The sequence below is a fragment of the Carassius gibelio genome, chromosome A6 (genome assembly GCF_023724105.1).
Source record: "Carassius gibelio isolate Cgi1373 ecotype wild population from Czech Republic chromosome A6, carGib1.2-hapl.c, whole genome shotgun sequence".
Taxonomy (NCBI): Eukaryota; Metazoa; Chordata; class Actinopteri; order Cypriniformes; family Cyprinidae; genus Carassius; species Carassius gibelio.
The window spans coordinates 22,656,291-22,670,276 of NC_068376.1; the positions used below are offsets into that span (position 1 = coordinate 22,656,291).

Consider the following 13,986-nt stretch of genomic DNA (forward strand, 5'->3'; position numbering starts at 1 on the left):
TTTTTGTGATTTTTTAAATAAAAGATCAAAACGATTAACAATATACAAATCACATTTCACAGCCTTCTTTGATCATATTTACCAAGTGAGCAAATATTTTTGGCCACGACTATATATATATATATTTTTTTTTTTTTTTTACACTTGAATTATTCAAACATTTTGACAGCCAATCATGGATCTGCCGTTGCGGATTTAAGTGGCGTCGTCTTTGGAGTAAACGCTGAAATAGTAAGCGTTAATGAATTATTGTTTTTGGTGTAAATGTGTTGCAATTTTCATAAATTGCACTGTTACCATACCTTAAAATTGTAAATTAAGTCATGTTCACTGTAAGAACAATAACACCGTTTTAGTTCCATATCCCATGATATGGAATGATAACTATAACAGAAAAACGATATCGTTAGAATAACTTTCAGAACGATCTTTTTTTCCAGATGACACAAACACAGCCAATCAGAATCTATCCTAGATAAAGTGGCGCCGGCTGTGTGTTGGTGTAGAAATAGGTTATACTCGGTGAACGTTGTAATCATTTTTATCATTACAGTTAACTTTTGTTTTTCATTAGACATTAACTAGAAGATATGTAAATATAATTTTTTCTGACCTAAAAGACACAATAATGGCAAACCACAGAGCCATGGTTGTTTATAAAAGTCATCAAGGAAAACATAAAAACATTACGATCATCAAATCTGATTAATCACTACACCAGAGACTGTTTTTAATTGTCAGAATGAATTCAATCCGTTGGAAGCAAAAAGTGTCCATGTAAACGCACCTACTGAGCTGCAGTATTTCCACGTGGACAAAGTGACAATGCACTACCGTAATTAAAGGGAATGCAACAGAGTTCAGCCGAGTACAAAGCATATTAAGCGAAAATGCGAGATCATGCAACTTTATTTCAAAATTATATATATTAGCTATATTAGCTTATATTTGCACTGCTGTAGTTCTGTAAGGAAATATCAGCCCTCAAATCGCGCTACATGAAAGAGAATAAGAGCACAAAAAATGCTACAAAAATGCAAAAAATAATAATAATTCCTCCACCCGAGATTGGCCTGCAAAATCCTTCCAATAAATCAGTAGTGAAAAATACCTTGAGAAACACAAAGCTCAAAATCAGTCAAAGTAGATCAACTGTGAATTTACATGCAGTCAGATTTTAGGGTTTAAATTAATAATAAAATCCTTGGGAAGGAAAAGCATTAAGGGTCTTGGGACAGCTTTTCAATGCTCAATCACCAAGGGACTGGGAGGATCAGCACAGCATCAGTGTGTTGGACAGTTACAATTACATTACATATCATGCCCTTTGAGAACATAATGCTACACAGGTTTGAGATGAAAGGATGAACAAAACAAGCAGAAACCTTGAATTTCAATCTAAAGCATTTAAAAGCTTTAAGTTGAAAGCCTATCCTACGGCATACGCCTCAGTTTTGAGGGCGTTTCTGCGGTCTCTGATATTGAAGTCTTCAGTGGGAAAACAAGGCCCGTTTCAACAAAAATGTGCCATGTTTTATGGCATTCCAACACAACATAATGCTTTAACACAACATTATGATTGAACAGTTAAATAAGATCCATAAAAAAGTTACTATGCATCATATTGCAATTGCTGACTGAATTAACCAAAAAAGGAATTCAGAGACAAGTTACAGTATCTTATATTTTTTTATTGTTACAATGACGGTCAAATGAACAATGATTTTCATATGTCTATATGTAAGAATGCATTAATCTACGTACTGCAATGATTTTGTTTTCGTTTTAATTAAAATGAGCCAGTTTTAGGAATACCGGTTTAAATTCCCATAAACGTGACAGAGAACAGCATTGTGGGTACCCCTTAAACCATCCCATTCCCTCAGCATGAGCTCTAATGAACCCTTCATTTGATCGTTCAGTTGCTTTTTTCATCTGTACTCCGTTTCTGTCATTAATTGATCCTTCCTAACTGTTCATTCCTCTTCATCTTCTCCCTGGTCTCCATCCATTAGTAGGGCAGCGTACTTACTTGCAGAGCTGAATTGCTGTAGTGACAAAAAGAAAGTTTATAAACCTTAATGTTTGTGATGAGCAAGACTCTGGCATCAAGAAAATAATCTTCAGTATTTCTCACTGAATTAGTAGTTCTCCCACAAGTCTTACAACACAGAGGGCTGAACAACTGCACTAATTTGAAGGTTTCTACAAATCATATTTGGGGTCTAATTCTTCTTGTAATGTAGACTATGTCTGCTCACTGAGGGGTCAGGACCAGATAAAGTACTCACAGGAGGAGTGCCCTCTTCATATTTCTTTGGTTCTGAGGCTATTCTGGGATCTTGTTCCCGTCTGACCTCCTTCCTTTTAATTAAAATACATGACAGGGTTTAAGAATAGATAAAATTATATCAAGATCATGATCAAATGTATGTGTTACATTAGCGATGATAAGCTCCACACATTCGTACTTGATATGGATCAATCTAACAGCCGATCACGCAGCAGAAAAAAAACGTGACAACTAGCTTATTAGCTAGATGTATGGACTATTTAAAAGTCAGTTTTAGAGCGTAGTATTTCCCATTTGCTTCAACACACAGAAAAGTCTAGCATTCTTTTCCTCTAACAATATATCAGATTCAGGTACTGCCCTTCAGTCAATGTGATGTCTATGGAGTCTATAAAGTACAAGACAAATTCACATTAATGAAGGATGTCACCTGTCTGCAGGTTCTCTCGGTTTCTCTTTATTTGGGCAGTCAACTTCTCGTCCCCGACCCCATCCTCCTTCTCCTCCTCTTCCCTGAGACACAACTTTATCCTTTCGAATGCCATCAACCCGGTTTTCATCTAACAAACAGAAAAACAGACAAGTGAGAAAACTGTATATATTCATATGTTTTTTTTCCAATCTTCTGAAGTTTTAATGTGGAGACTTTTAACCTTTGCCTGATACTCTCTCTTCTTCTGACCTAGAGAAACAGTGACAGAGAAAAACAAAAAGCGCATGAGTGTTACTTGTGCTTCATCATTGTGTATTTTATATTTGTATTTCCATTATTTGTGGGAGAAATCACACCTGTTGGGTTTAAGAGCGCTTTTGTTGCTAGGGGCAGCTGAGGGTGGTCCTTCCTTCTCATTAGCACCACCCCCTGTGCTGCGTTTGGCCCAGACATTTTCTTTAGGTGGTGGAGCTGGCATAACTTTCAGCGGGAGCGCACCCTGACTAGAAGAGGGTGATGGACATGCAGGAGAGGTCGGCTCATCCTCCTGTCCACTGAGGACTTCATTCTCTGAATGTTCACCGTCTTGACTCCTAGATCCTGAACATCACAGATACAGAAGTATTTAACACCATGTTAACTACTGGCAGGATCTTCTTTTTTAGGCATATTTGCTTGAAAAAAATTAAATAATAATAATTATAATAAATATATACCATATTTTTTTTCGGACTATAAGTCACACTGGACTATAAGTCGCATTTATTTAGAACAAAGAGTAAGCATTACCGTCTACAGCCGCCAGAGAGTGGTCTATGTTTTCAGTGGTAGTCTACAGGAGCACTGAGCAGCATGGAGCGCCCTCTCGCGACTGTAGACGCTAATGTTTTCTCTTGGTTCATTTCTCTTGGTTCATGTCAAATTAATTTTGATAAATAAGTCGCACATGACTATAAGTCGCAGGACCAGTCAAACTATGAAAAAAAGTCTACTTTCATTGTACAAAATGATTGTTATTTTAGTAATATTTACATACAAATACAGTATTTAATATTTTGAATTAGCTTCTATTTGTAGGTTTTGAATTCATTGAAATTTTATTTAAAGGTTCAGCAATTTTATGTACCTTACAAATTTTCATTAATTTCATACATATTCGTTCTTTCAAATTTTTATATTTAGCTTTAATGTATATTAATTTTAGTATTAAAGTAATTGAAGTACCTCAACTTAAACATTTATAATGATCATTTAAGTTCATTTTTTCATCTAATATTTATATTTTACTTAATGACACAGCTTTAAACATTATCTGTCATTCTCAAAGAAAGTGCTTCCTGTGATTATTTTGCTGTGGTATTTTGTAAGGAACTTTGAAATAACTGAAATTATTTGGAGAAGTGATCTTGACATGTAATGCGGTTTAGACCTTTCTGTAACTACTTTAGCTGTGCGTTTCCCTGAAAATAACTGCATGACTTAGAACGTTCATCAGCCAATAAGATTCAAGGATTCAACAACCCCGTAGCATAAAGCTAATATAGCCCTTATACAAGAATTCGCCATTTAATATTAGCGCATACCTAATATACATGCTCTGATAATGGTTTATAATTTAGTGCCATGCCAGCTAACATGGCTATATTCATTAGAAGAAACAAAGTAAATAAAACAGTATATAAATACACAGCACACACTTTATATAAATAAATGATCTTTGATAAAAAATAATATAAAATAAACTGAATCTGGCCTGATTACTATAAAAATCATAAGAATCAACCAAAAAGTAAAGAGTAAAACATGCATAAATGTATTTATTACCTTTAGGTTGTGAGGATTCACTTCCCGTGCGTCGACGCTCTTCAGGTGGTTGTTCATTCCTCCAACTCAAGTCTCTGAAGAAAAAAAAAAAAAAAAAAGAGAAATTCAAACACAAATTCTCAAAATACTCTTTGATCACAATTTTTACAGTTACGTTTTCAGAGACTCCAGTTCCCGAGCTGTATTCAATTTCAACCATCCCCAAGATCCCTATGAGATTCACTTCATTTTAGTCTATTTTTACACCAAGTTAGACCCAAGCACTTTTCCATCAACCCATCTATTCATCCTTTCTCACCGATCTCGTGGTCGTCTCTCCGATGCCCTGTTCTTGTCCTCCTCCAAATGTTTCTGGAGTCGTTCTTGTTCTTTCTTCAGCCTCTCCTCCATCTCTCTTTCCTTAGCAGCCGTGTCCACAGGTTTGGCTGCCCCAAATATAGAGGAAGTCCTGCTGGAATTAGCCACCCTTATATCACTCTGCGGGGACAAGCTTCCACTCTGTTCCTCCTCTTTTGGGATGCTCCGTGGCTTCAGGTTCAACTTGGGCCTCTGTGTAGGGGCTGGAATGAGAAATCTCATATGATTAGTGACAACGTTCCTGATATTAAACTTGTATCTTTAAACCTGAAACATTTAATTTCTGCCTGAACACTGTCTGATGTACCCCTCTCATCTTGTCCATCATCCCTCCTTTCTGAACGCTCTTCTCGATCTCCATCACGCCAGTCATCATTGTCTCGCTTGAAGCCACTGCTGAATCCTCGTCGTCCACCACGTGAGTCATAACCTTAGACAATCACAACCATAGCATTACTTACAAAGCAAACATTAACTCATAACACACCAAAAACACAGAACCTCATAGAGAACTTAACTAGCACTTACATTCAATTTGGGTATCACATGAGAAATTAAGCAATCTTTTGTGTGAATAAGCAGAAAAAATGGACGAAATGCTACAAACTTCCAAAATCACAGTCTGCGCTACCTTTGTCATCATAGCGATCCCTTCGGTCTCGGTCGTCAAAGCGATCTCTTCCACTGAAGCGATCGCGACCGCTGTCATAACGATCATCACGCCTCGGAGCATCTCTGAATCGGTCCGACTCAAAGCGGTCACGTGACCCTGCAAAAAAATACCACAAGGCATCTCACTAAAGCTTACACTACAGCCACGTCATCATCTGAAATGCCACTCTTCTGTGAACATGTGCACAAAATTTAGTGGAAGCTAGAGATTGCGGTTTTAAGAAGTTTTGATAAATATGGATATTTGTCAAACAAATACATCGCTTTGCTTCGGAAGGACTTTATTAACCCCCTGAAGCTATGTGAAGTACTTTTTATGATGGATGGACACACTTTTTTGGGCTTCAAACTCTTGATCCCCCTTTCATTGCAATTATAAAGCTCGGAAGAGACGGGACATGTTTTAATTTGTCCGAAAGAAGACATATGGGTGAAGTGAAGTGACATTCAGCCAAGTATTGGTGACCCATACTCAGAATTTGTGCTCTGCATTTAACCCATCCGAAATGCACACACACAGAGCAGTGAACACACACACACTGTGAGCACACACCCGGAGCAGTGGGCAGCCATTTATGCTGCGGCGCCCGGGGAGCAGTTGGGGTTCGATGCCTTGCTCAAGGGCACCTAAGTCGTGGTATTGAGGGTGGAGAGAGAGCTGTTCATGCACTCCCCCCACCCACAATTCCGTCCGGCCCGAGACTAGAACTCACAACCCTTCAATTGGGAGTCCAACCCTCTAACCATTAGGCCACGACTTCCCCACTATATACACCAAGGATGTATATATATATACACCAAGGATGGCTTGAGGGTGAGTAAATCATGGTGTAATTTGATTTTTTTGGTGAAATATCCCTTTAAAAAAGACAAATCCACATTTTCTGTCAAAATTAACACTAGTTTAAGCATGATACAGAGTGTGCATCTGTTTAACGTACTGTCCCCGAATCCGTCATCTCTGCGTGGACCATCATCCTTGTCCCCGCTTGGCCGTGCCCTCCAATCAGAATCTGTCTTATCAGGGCCACTGTCCATCCCACGACCTCTATCCCTGTCTCGCCCCATCATTGATCCACTATCCCTCTCTGGAAGAAATATAAATAAATGTTAATTTTAGTAATTAAATGAAATATTAATTTAGTCGAGAGGCAAAGACATCATGTATATCATCTTTCACCTTTGTCATTGGATGAATCCGCAATATCCACCCGGATCCGTCTGTTCCCAAGATTCTACACAAATGTAATGCAATGTTAACTCAAAACAGAAAACAAAGGTAATGCACTGAGGTCAGTGTTTTACAGACGACCCACCTCTTCATTTAGACTGAGAGCACTCAAGAATGATTCAACATCTTCAAACTCTGCATAACCAAAACCCTTAAGCCTCTCTGGGTTACTAGGCTCCCGTGGCAAACGTACTGCACTGATCTGAGAATACACACAAAACACATCCAGTTATACGCAACCTGCATTTGTCAAAGCCGCTACGAAAGACTCTGAATGTAAGTGTATTATCTAGACATCCTGTTTCTAAACATGCAGATCCCCACTGACCCCAAGACCCCTGAAGAAGTCTTTGATGGATTCCTCGCTGACGTCGTAAGGAAGGTTACCAAGAAAGGCGGTGTAGGGTGGACCGCGTGGCAGCCGAGAGCGGTCAATGTTTGGTCCCCGCGCTGCACGAGGCGCAGTTGGCAGGATGGAGCGATCGATGGGAGGAGCTCGATATGTATCCTCTGCACCATGCCAAGAAGTTGAGACTAAAGAGAAGGAATACAGAACTTGACTATCACAGAATATGATTTCAATGCCTGGATCGTAAAATACATCAGACCAACGGTAGTATTTTGCCTTCTTAAGACTTGACAATATTTTTGCCCCGCTCTACAGTCTGGAAGAGTCAACACAAATTGCCAAAAGTCAGAGCCTGCCATTTTTAGCCAGTAAACTGCGTAGTATGTGACTGGTACACACTACATTTTTTAGCTCCATGTTAGGGCTGAATAATTTATTACAGCAAGTGCTGCTCTATCACTGCATCTGAATTTGAGGGACTTTAGTAAGCATTTGGGAATACAACATGCACCAACAATCTTTCCTTACTTAAGTCTGATGATTTAATGTTTGAAAATTAAGAAATTAAGACATCCATAATGTGTTACAGCCTTCACTCACCATCACTTTCCAAGTCATCGGTCTCGTCTGCCCAGCTGGTGGTCTTTGCGCTGGGGTAACTGGGGGGCGCACTGCCACTGCCATCATTCGCAAGGAAGTCATTCAGGGTCAGGGTCTTCCCCTTCTTCTTATTCTTCTTAGCTAAAGAATGAAAAACTGATGCTATGAGAATGCCATAACTTATTTGAGAAATATGTTGAACCAAACAGGTGATGGTAGCCATTGACTTTATATAAGTCACTCTATACAAGTGGATGGCTACCTTCAAGTGCTTGGTTACCAATATTCATCGATTCGAAACATTTTCTTTTGTGTTCAACAGAACAAAGAAACTCATAAATGTTTAAAACAACTTTAGGGTGAGTAAAAGGACGAACAGAACGACTGGAAAATCTGGCAAACTCATTACACCAAAAGATGTAATGGCTTTTTAAAAGGTCAAAACAAAGAAACATATGCACAAATTAAATGTTTACAGTAAGATGCATTTGGAAAACAGAATTTTTATTTCATGCCACCATTAACATTCAGAAGAAGAAGAACATTTTAACATCCCCACCCTAGCTGGGACACGTAGTGTCACAGATAACAGACAAAGCATGACTATGCGCAAATAAAAAAATAATAAAAAAAGTTAGGCTTATTTAAAGAACATTATCACATTATTTGTTTATTCACTAATATCTGCCTGCTTTAGAAGTGAAATGTCACTACACGTGTAGAGGATTTCCATGTAAAAACCACTTCACACCCTTCATTTAATTGCACGAAACCCAGAATATACACTAATAGCTTTCACACCAGTGAGCAATGTCACACCTTGTGCAAAAGATGTGTTGCTGACACTCTGCAATGTGGAAAAGGGTAACATAAGGCACATTCACATTATGTTTGTTTTACTCCGCAATTCGTATATGCATTAACTGGACAAGCCTGAAAAAGATCAGAATCTCAATTTATAATACCACTGGTGTCAAATATTATTACTGATTTTAAATGTCATTCAGATGTATCATTAAGAAACGGTTTCAGATAATTCAGTCTTTCCCAGCTCAAGAAGATAAGAGCTGTATTTGCATAAGTTCTGGACATTTAGGCTGGTTGTACAAGCCTTTGAAACACTCTTTAACTCACTGATGCATTTTTTGGGGACACTTAAACACTCTTTCTGAATTGTCTTTAAAGAACTCTTGACACATACATTTTAGTATGAGATAGTAGGAGATGTTTGGTAATGGATTGCTCAAATTTAATCTAATCAATTAGTTATTCAAAAAAATATTTATTCAATGACTCGACACAAAAAGTCAATCGCCACCTACAGGCGTAACGACTTAACTGCAGCGAATGAGTCCGTTAACAAATCTTTTCGGTGATCACATATACATATAAAAAAGTAACACAAATAAATCTAAATCACCAATCCAACCGCCGTTCTGTCAAAAAAGACGAGAGAACGTCTATTTGCTCCACGCACGTGGTCACCTCTCCGGTCCCTCCTCTGGATCGTACTGCGCATGCGCGCCAAGCACGGGTTATTAGCACCGTTCTAAACTTCACGCGCTATAATTTACTTTCCGTGCATTAACCTTATACATTTACGCGTACATTAAAACGCCCGAACATCCATCTGCGAAATCTTTCCGTTCTAAAACGCAAGAGGATAACAAAACAGGCGATGCACGTCATTTTGCAGCTAGCACACAGGCTAATTCATTTGCGCAGAAGGCTTCCCCAATACAACTAATCCTTCATGCTTTAAGAATATTTTCTCAGTATATTTAGCAGTGCAGCACAGTGAATGCTATAACCATTACGTTTTAAACCAAGAGGGTTTTACAAACTTGTTTAGTGATATTTCGCAAAGAAAGCCTTAAATGTAGGCCGAGCGCGGAGCGCATTATTCTCACCTGACGCCGCCATGTTGGAGAGTGTTCTGATGGTCGAGTCCCGGATGAAGGCGTCAGGGATTTGTCACGGGGGCTGGCAGGCATCACAAGCACACGACAACATGTTTAACAAGTTGCACTTGTGAGGACGTGAAACCTGTTATTAATCATTTCAGGAAACAGAATGCAACAACCAAACTTTAAAAAAAATCCATAAGTCTGGTATTATTATATTTTTTAGATGGATAATGAGCAATGTGTTGTATCACTTTATTATTTGTACATCCTTGTCGAGGTGAAACAAAGGCATTTGGTTTGTGTCATGACACTACAAACACTTTTCATCCACCCACTTCGGTGTGATTTGCAAGCCAGATGATGCAGTATTTATTTAGTCATTTATATAATACAGATTACAAACAAGAGCCAAATTATATTAGCAAGTCATGCTAATATTATATAATCCACTTGTATGAATTTGTATGTTCTATAAAATGAATTTTGAATTATTTAGGTACAATTCTGACACAAATAAATCATTAGTCTAAAAAAAAAGGAAAAAATAAGACTTTCATTACACATATATTTTGAAGAAAATTTATTTAAAATTTATTCTTTGCTGATTTAAAGAAATATGTTGTTGTATAACCTGTACTTGATGCATGAAGTTGTTGCACAGACTGTTTAAACAAATTAAAAACATAAAGTGCAGGTGAGTCATTTAGAAGACTGCCAACCAGGAATTATCCACTGAAACCCTGCAGAGACACAAAAACAAACAGAGACAAAAAAAAAAATAAATCCAAATTTGAATCATGTCTGGTTGTGTTTCAGAACAATGAACACTTGTTTGTGTGTGTATTTGGAATTACTGCATATCTTTTCATAATCCCTGCAGCAGTTTAAGAGGCAGCGAGGATTACAGTTGCAGCGGTTGTGGAAGTCGGATCTCTCACCACATGTCCTTTGACAAGAGTTTGAGGCTACAACAAAAAAAAGTCATTATTAAGCATTATGCAGATATGTATGAAGTGAAAAAAAAAATCATGAAAGAAGAAGATATTTTGAAATATCAGTTGCCTCTGAGCATTTTTCTAAACATCTTTTTTTATAGAAATCGTAAACACCTTCAGGTTTGTAATGACATGAAGGGGTAGTAAATGATGACAAAATTTTCATTTTTGGGTGGAATAGCCATTTCAGGATGTTTGTAAAGGTGTGTACAGTAAAGTATGAAAAATATCTATCCTGATTGGGCAAAAGAGTCGCTGTTGCAGTTCTTATGGTAGTAGAAGTTTTTGGGGTGGTAGTACTTGGTGATGTAGTAGTTTTAGTAGTAGTTAGGAAGGTTGTAGAAGTGTGTGATATAGTAGAAACAGACTGGCATGTGCTTGTAGGGCTGAAGGTGACAAAACCTGGCAGATTCTGTCCAATCTTGTTTGTCATCCAGCTCTTATACTGTGACACGCGGGTGTAAACACCAGGTGCATTGGGATCAGCACAGCCATAACCCCAGCCGGTGATACCAGACTGAACCCACACTGAACACTGCTGGCTCACCATTGGACCACAAAAATCCCCCTACAGAATGAAAAAGAGGATAAGTTTTTGTTTTTTTTGGGCCAGAATGTAAGATGGCCAGAATGCAAATGGAGAATCATGTACAAATATATAAATGCAGCATAGATGTTTGTGTGTAAATATATACAGTATTAGAGAAACTCTGTGGACTTTAAGATATGCAGGATGTTTTTATACACATGCTTAATCTGGTTGGTGGTTATACCTGGCAGGTTTCTTTGCCTCCCTGTATTAAACCAGCACACATCATGTTGCTAGTAACAGATCCAGAACCCATCAGATTATTACATTGAACATAGTCCACCACTGGAATCATAGTCTCCTGCAGAATCCCAGGAGAAGGTAGGTTCACTGAACACCAAACACACAATAATCAATGAATGATTTTAGGGGTAGATGCATTATGAATTAATGGGTTTGCATGTGTCTGTACCTCCAGATTGAGTATCTCCCCAGCCTGTGATCCAGCTGCTGGTGCCAGAAGGGAAGACACTGTTCTGGGCCGCCAGACACACGGGTCTAATGTAGTTATTAAAGGTGACTGTGGAGGACAGCCGGAGCAGAGCGATGTCATTGTCGTTTGTGTTCCTATCGTAGGAGGTGTGGACGATGACTGTAGTGATGTTTCTGCTGATCTCATTGGCATTGACTCCCTGCTGTGTCCTCCTTCCCAAATACACAGAAAAGAAAAAGGTACATTCTACCAAGCAAAACAAAACAAGTGCTTATGTATTCAGGTGAATTTTACCCAGTTAAACAGTGAGCTGCTGTCAGTAACCATTCACTGTTGATGAGGGAGCCTCCGCAAAAATGACCTCCAAATTTGGAGCTGTGCAGACTGACCTGCTACGGCCATGAACCCTCAGAGGCATCCACACCACCCACAATACGGGTGTTTAGAGGGGCTTGTCCACAAACTATAAAGAAATTCTTCACATGTGCAATTCTGTTAAACTGTGATTCATATGAACATATGAAGAATGAGACAAGCTCTTACCATTCAGCTGATAAAGTGAACCTGCAGTGAAAGAGACATAACAGCACACATTAAACAGGAAGGATTTCATGGGTGACATCCTCTAACTAATTAACTTAATGAAATTATCCCACATGAACCAGGGCCGTGGCAGAAACATTTAGTGCTGATGAAGTTTCTACCTTAAACAAGTAAAAGTCCTTGAACACATAAGAGCAGGGCCAAACCTCCACATTTCCACAAACCATCTCTTCTCTTGCGGAATGGATGGAGATGGTGGATTTGGTTCTTTTTGCCCTCACAAAGCCTTTATATATTCACTTCTGCAGTCTCTGCTCGCCATTTATCTAACCACTTTAAAATCTCACAAATCCATTTTTATTATTATTTTAGCCCCTCGCCCTATTTTCGAAATGCAGATCTGTTAAACGCAAATTACTAAATCTTTTAACTAATCTTTAATGCAATTTTTATTTTTTTATTTTATAAATTAATTAGTCTTAATTAATAATTAGTCTGTAAAAAAATCTTACATAATATTTTAACAGCATTTTATTGAATTCTATATATGTAGGGAGAGAGAGAGATTCAAATTAATGTCATGGTGTTGAAAAAAAAGATCATTTATTATGTGTTGATTCTGTTGATCTGATTGCCACATGCTGCATTTAGGTCATAATTCGCATTTCAGACTAACAAATACTGTCATTTATGTATATGTGTGTTTCGCCAACACCTTTTTTTGTACCTGTTTGTCAATGAATACTGTTTGATTATGGATGGCTATGGATGGCTCCTCTAAATAATCAGCTCACATTCTCTCACATGTTGCTATGCATTTTAATATCAGAAAATAAACCATCTAAATAGCAAATGTATATTTTGGAACATTTAATAATTCAAGAATTAAAAAAAACAATAATTGAATATTAGAATACTTACACTGGATTTCAAATGTAATTTCTATTATTTTTGTAACAAGGTACAGCTGAATAAAACATTTTAAAAATAACTTAATTAAATAGAAGATACATGTTTCTGTTCTTTGTGTGACATCAGGAGCAACTTATCCATTTGCATCTACTACTAGTATAATCTTTTGCCATTTATTCTTAAATTTTCTTTAAATAGTAAAAAAAAAAAAAATTGGTAACACTTTATTTACAGCAATTACAAAAACTGGGTATTAACTAGGTACTAACCATGAACTTACAACGATACCTAATCTCAACCCATGTAGTTACCTTATACTACCATTCATTTCTTCTGTAAATACACCTACTGTAAAATAAAGTGTACACAAAAAGTTTCCACTGTCCTGAAATCTATAGTTCACGTGTCTTTTCTTCCATGCAGTTAATGGTGTCTGCTGTGTCATTCAGCGTCATCTTTTGTGTTCCACTGTTGAAAGTCAAACCGGTTTGCAACAACATGTGGGTGAGTAAATGATGCAGTTTTGGGTGATCAAAGAACACCCTGTGGAATTAAGACTGGGATTAACAAAACTCTTTATCTCTGAAAACAAACTTGCATTTTAGATCTGTATTTAGTGAATTTAGTTCTAGAATACATGTTTAACAGATCCGCATTATGAAAACAGGGCGAGGTGCAAAAAATTATAATAACTGATTATTGCGACATTGGAATGATTAGACAAAAGGCAAGCAGAGAATGAAGAGGAGAAAGGGTTTATGAGAGCAAGTGTGCTAAACATGCTACATGTTTAAAAAGGCCATTAGGTTCTTCATATATTTTTTTTAAAGAAAAACTCCTGTCTTTCT

General features: G+C 37.7%; 1 protein-coding gene and 1 pseudogene across 2 annotated transcripts; both read right to left on the reverse strand.

The window, feature by feature from the left end:
* Positions 1-1,670: 1,670 nt before the first annotated feature.
* On the reverse strand, positions 1,671-9,809 carry LOC128015725 (eukaryotic translation initiation factor 4B). Of its 2 annotated transcripts, XM_052599798.1 has the most exons (15): positions 9,670-9,808; positions 7,760-7,900; positions 7,139-7,344; positions 6,896-7,012; positions 6,760-6,814; positions 6,521-6,667; positions 5,539-5,676; positions 5,215-5,337; positions 4,849-5,110; positions 4,551-4,624; positions 3,083-3,326; positions 2,947-2,975; positions 2,724-2,853; positions 2,292-2,364; positions 1,671-2,048 (listed from the first exon to the last, which is right to left on the reverse strand). In XM_052599798.1, the coding sequence occupies exons 1-15, from the start codon at positions 9,680-9,682 to the stop codon at positions 1,977-1,979; spliced, it is 1,824 nt and encodes a 607-aa protein (XP_052455758.1). In that variant the 5' UTR covers positions 9,683-9,808; the 3' UTR covers positions 1,671-1,976. The 2 variants fall into 2 exon arrangements, with proteins under 2 accessions (XP_052455758.1, XP_052455759.1); XM_052599799.1 differs by lacking the exon at positions 2,292-2,364 and having other exon boundaries at positions 9,670-9,809.
* A 582-nt stretch (positions 9,810-10,391) lies between these two features.
* Positions 10,392-13,593, reverse strand: LOC128015184 (trypsin-like; annotated as a pseudogene).
* Positions 13,594-13,986: the final 393 nt, after the last annotated feature.

What these genes read in the sequence shown, in the direction of transcription:
- LOC128015725 (XM_052599798.1), bottom strand. An exon ending in CTCTCAGTCTAAATGAAGAG is followed by an intron (nt 6,815 to 6,895) that starts GTGGGTCGTCTG and finishes ACATTTGTGTAG; the next exon opens with AATCTTGGGAACAGACGGAT. An exon ending in GGATTCATCCAATGACAAAG is followed by an intron (nt 6,668 to 6,759) that starts GTGAAAGATGAT and finishes TATTTCTTCCAG; the next exon opens with AGAGGGATAGTGGATCAATG.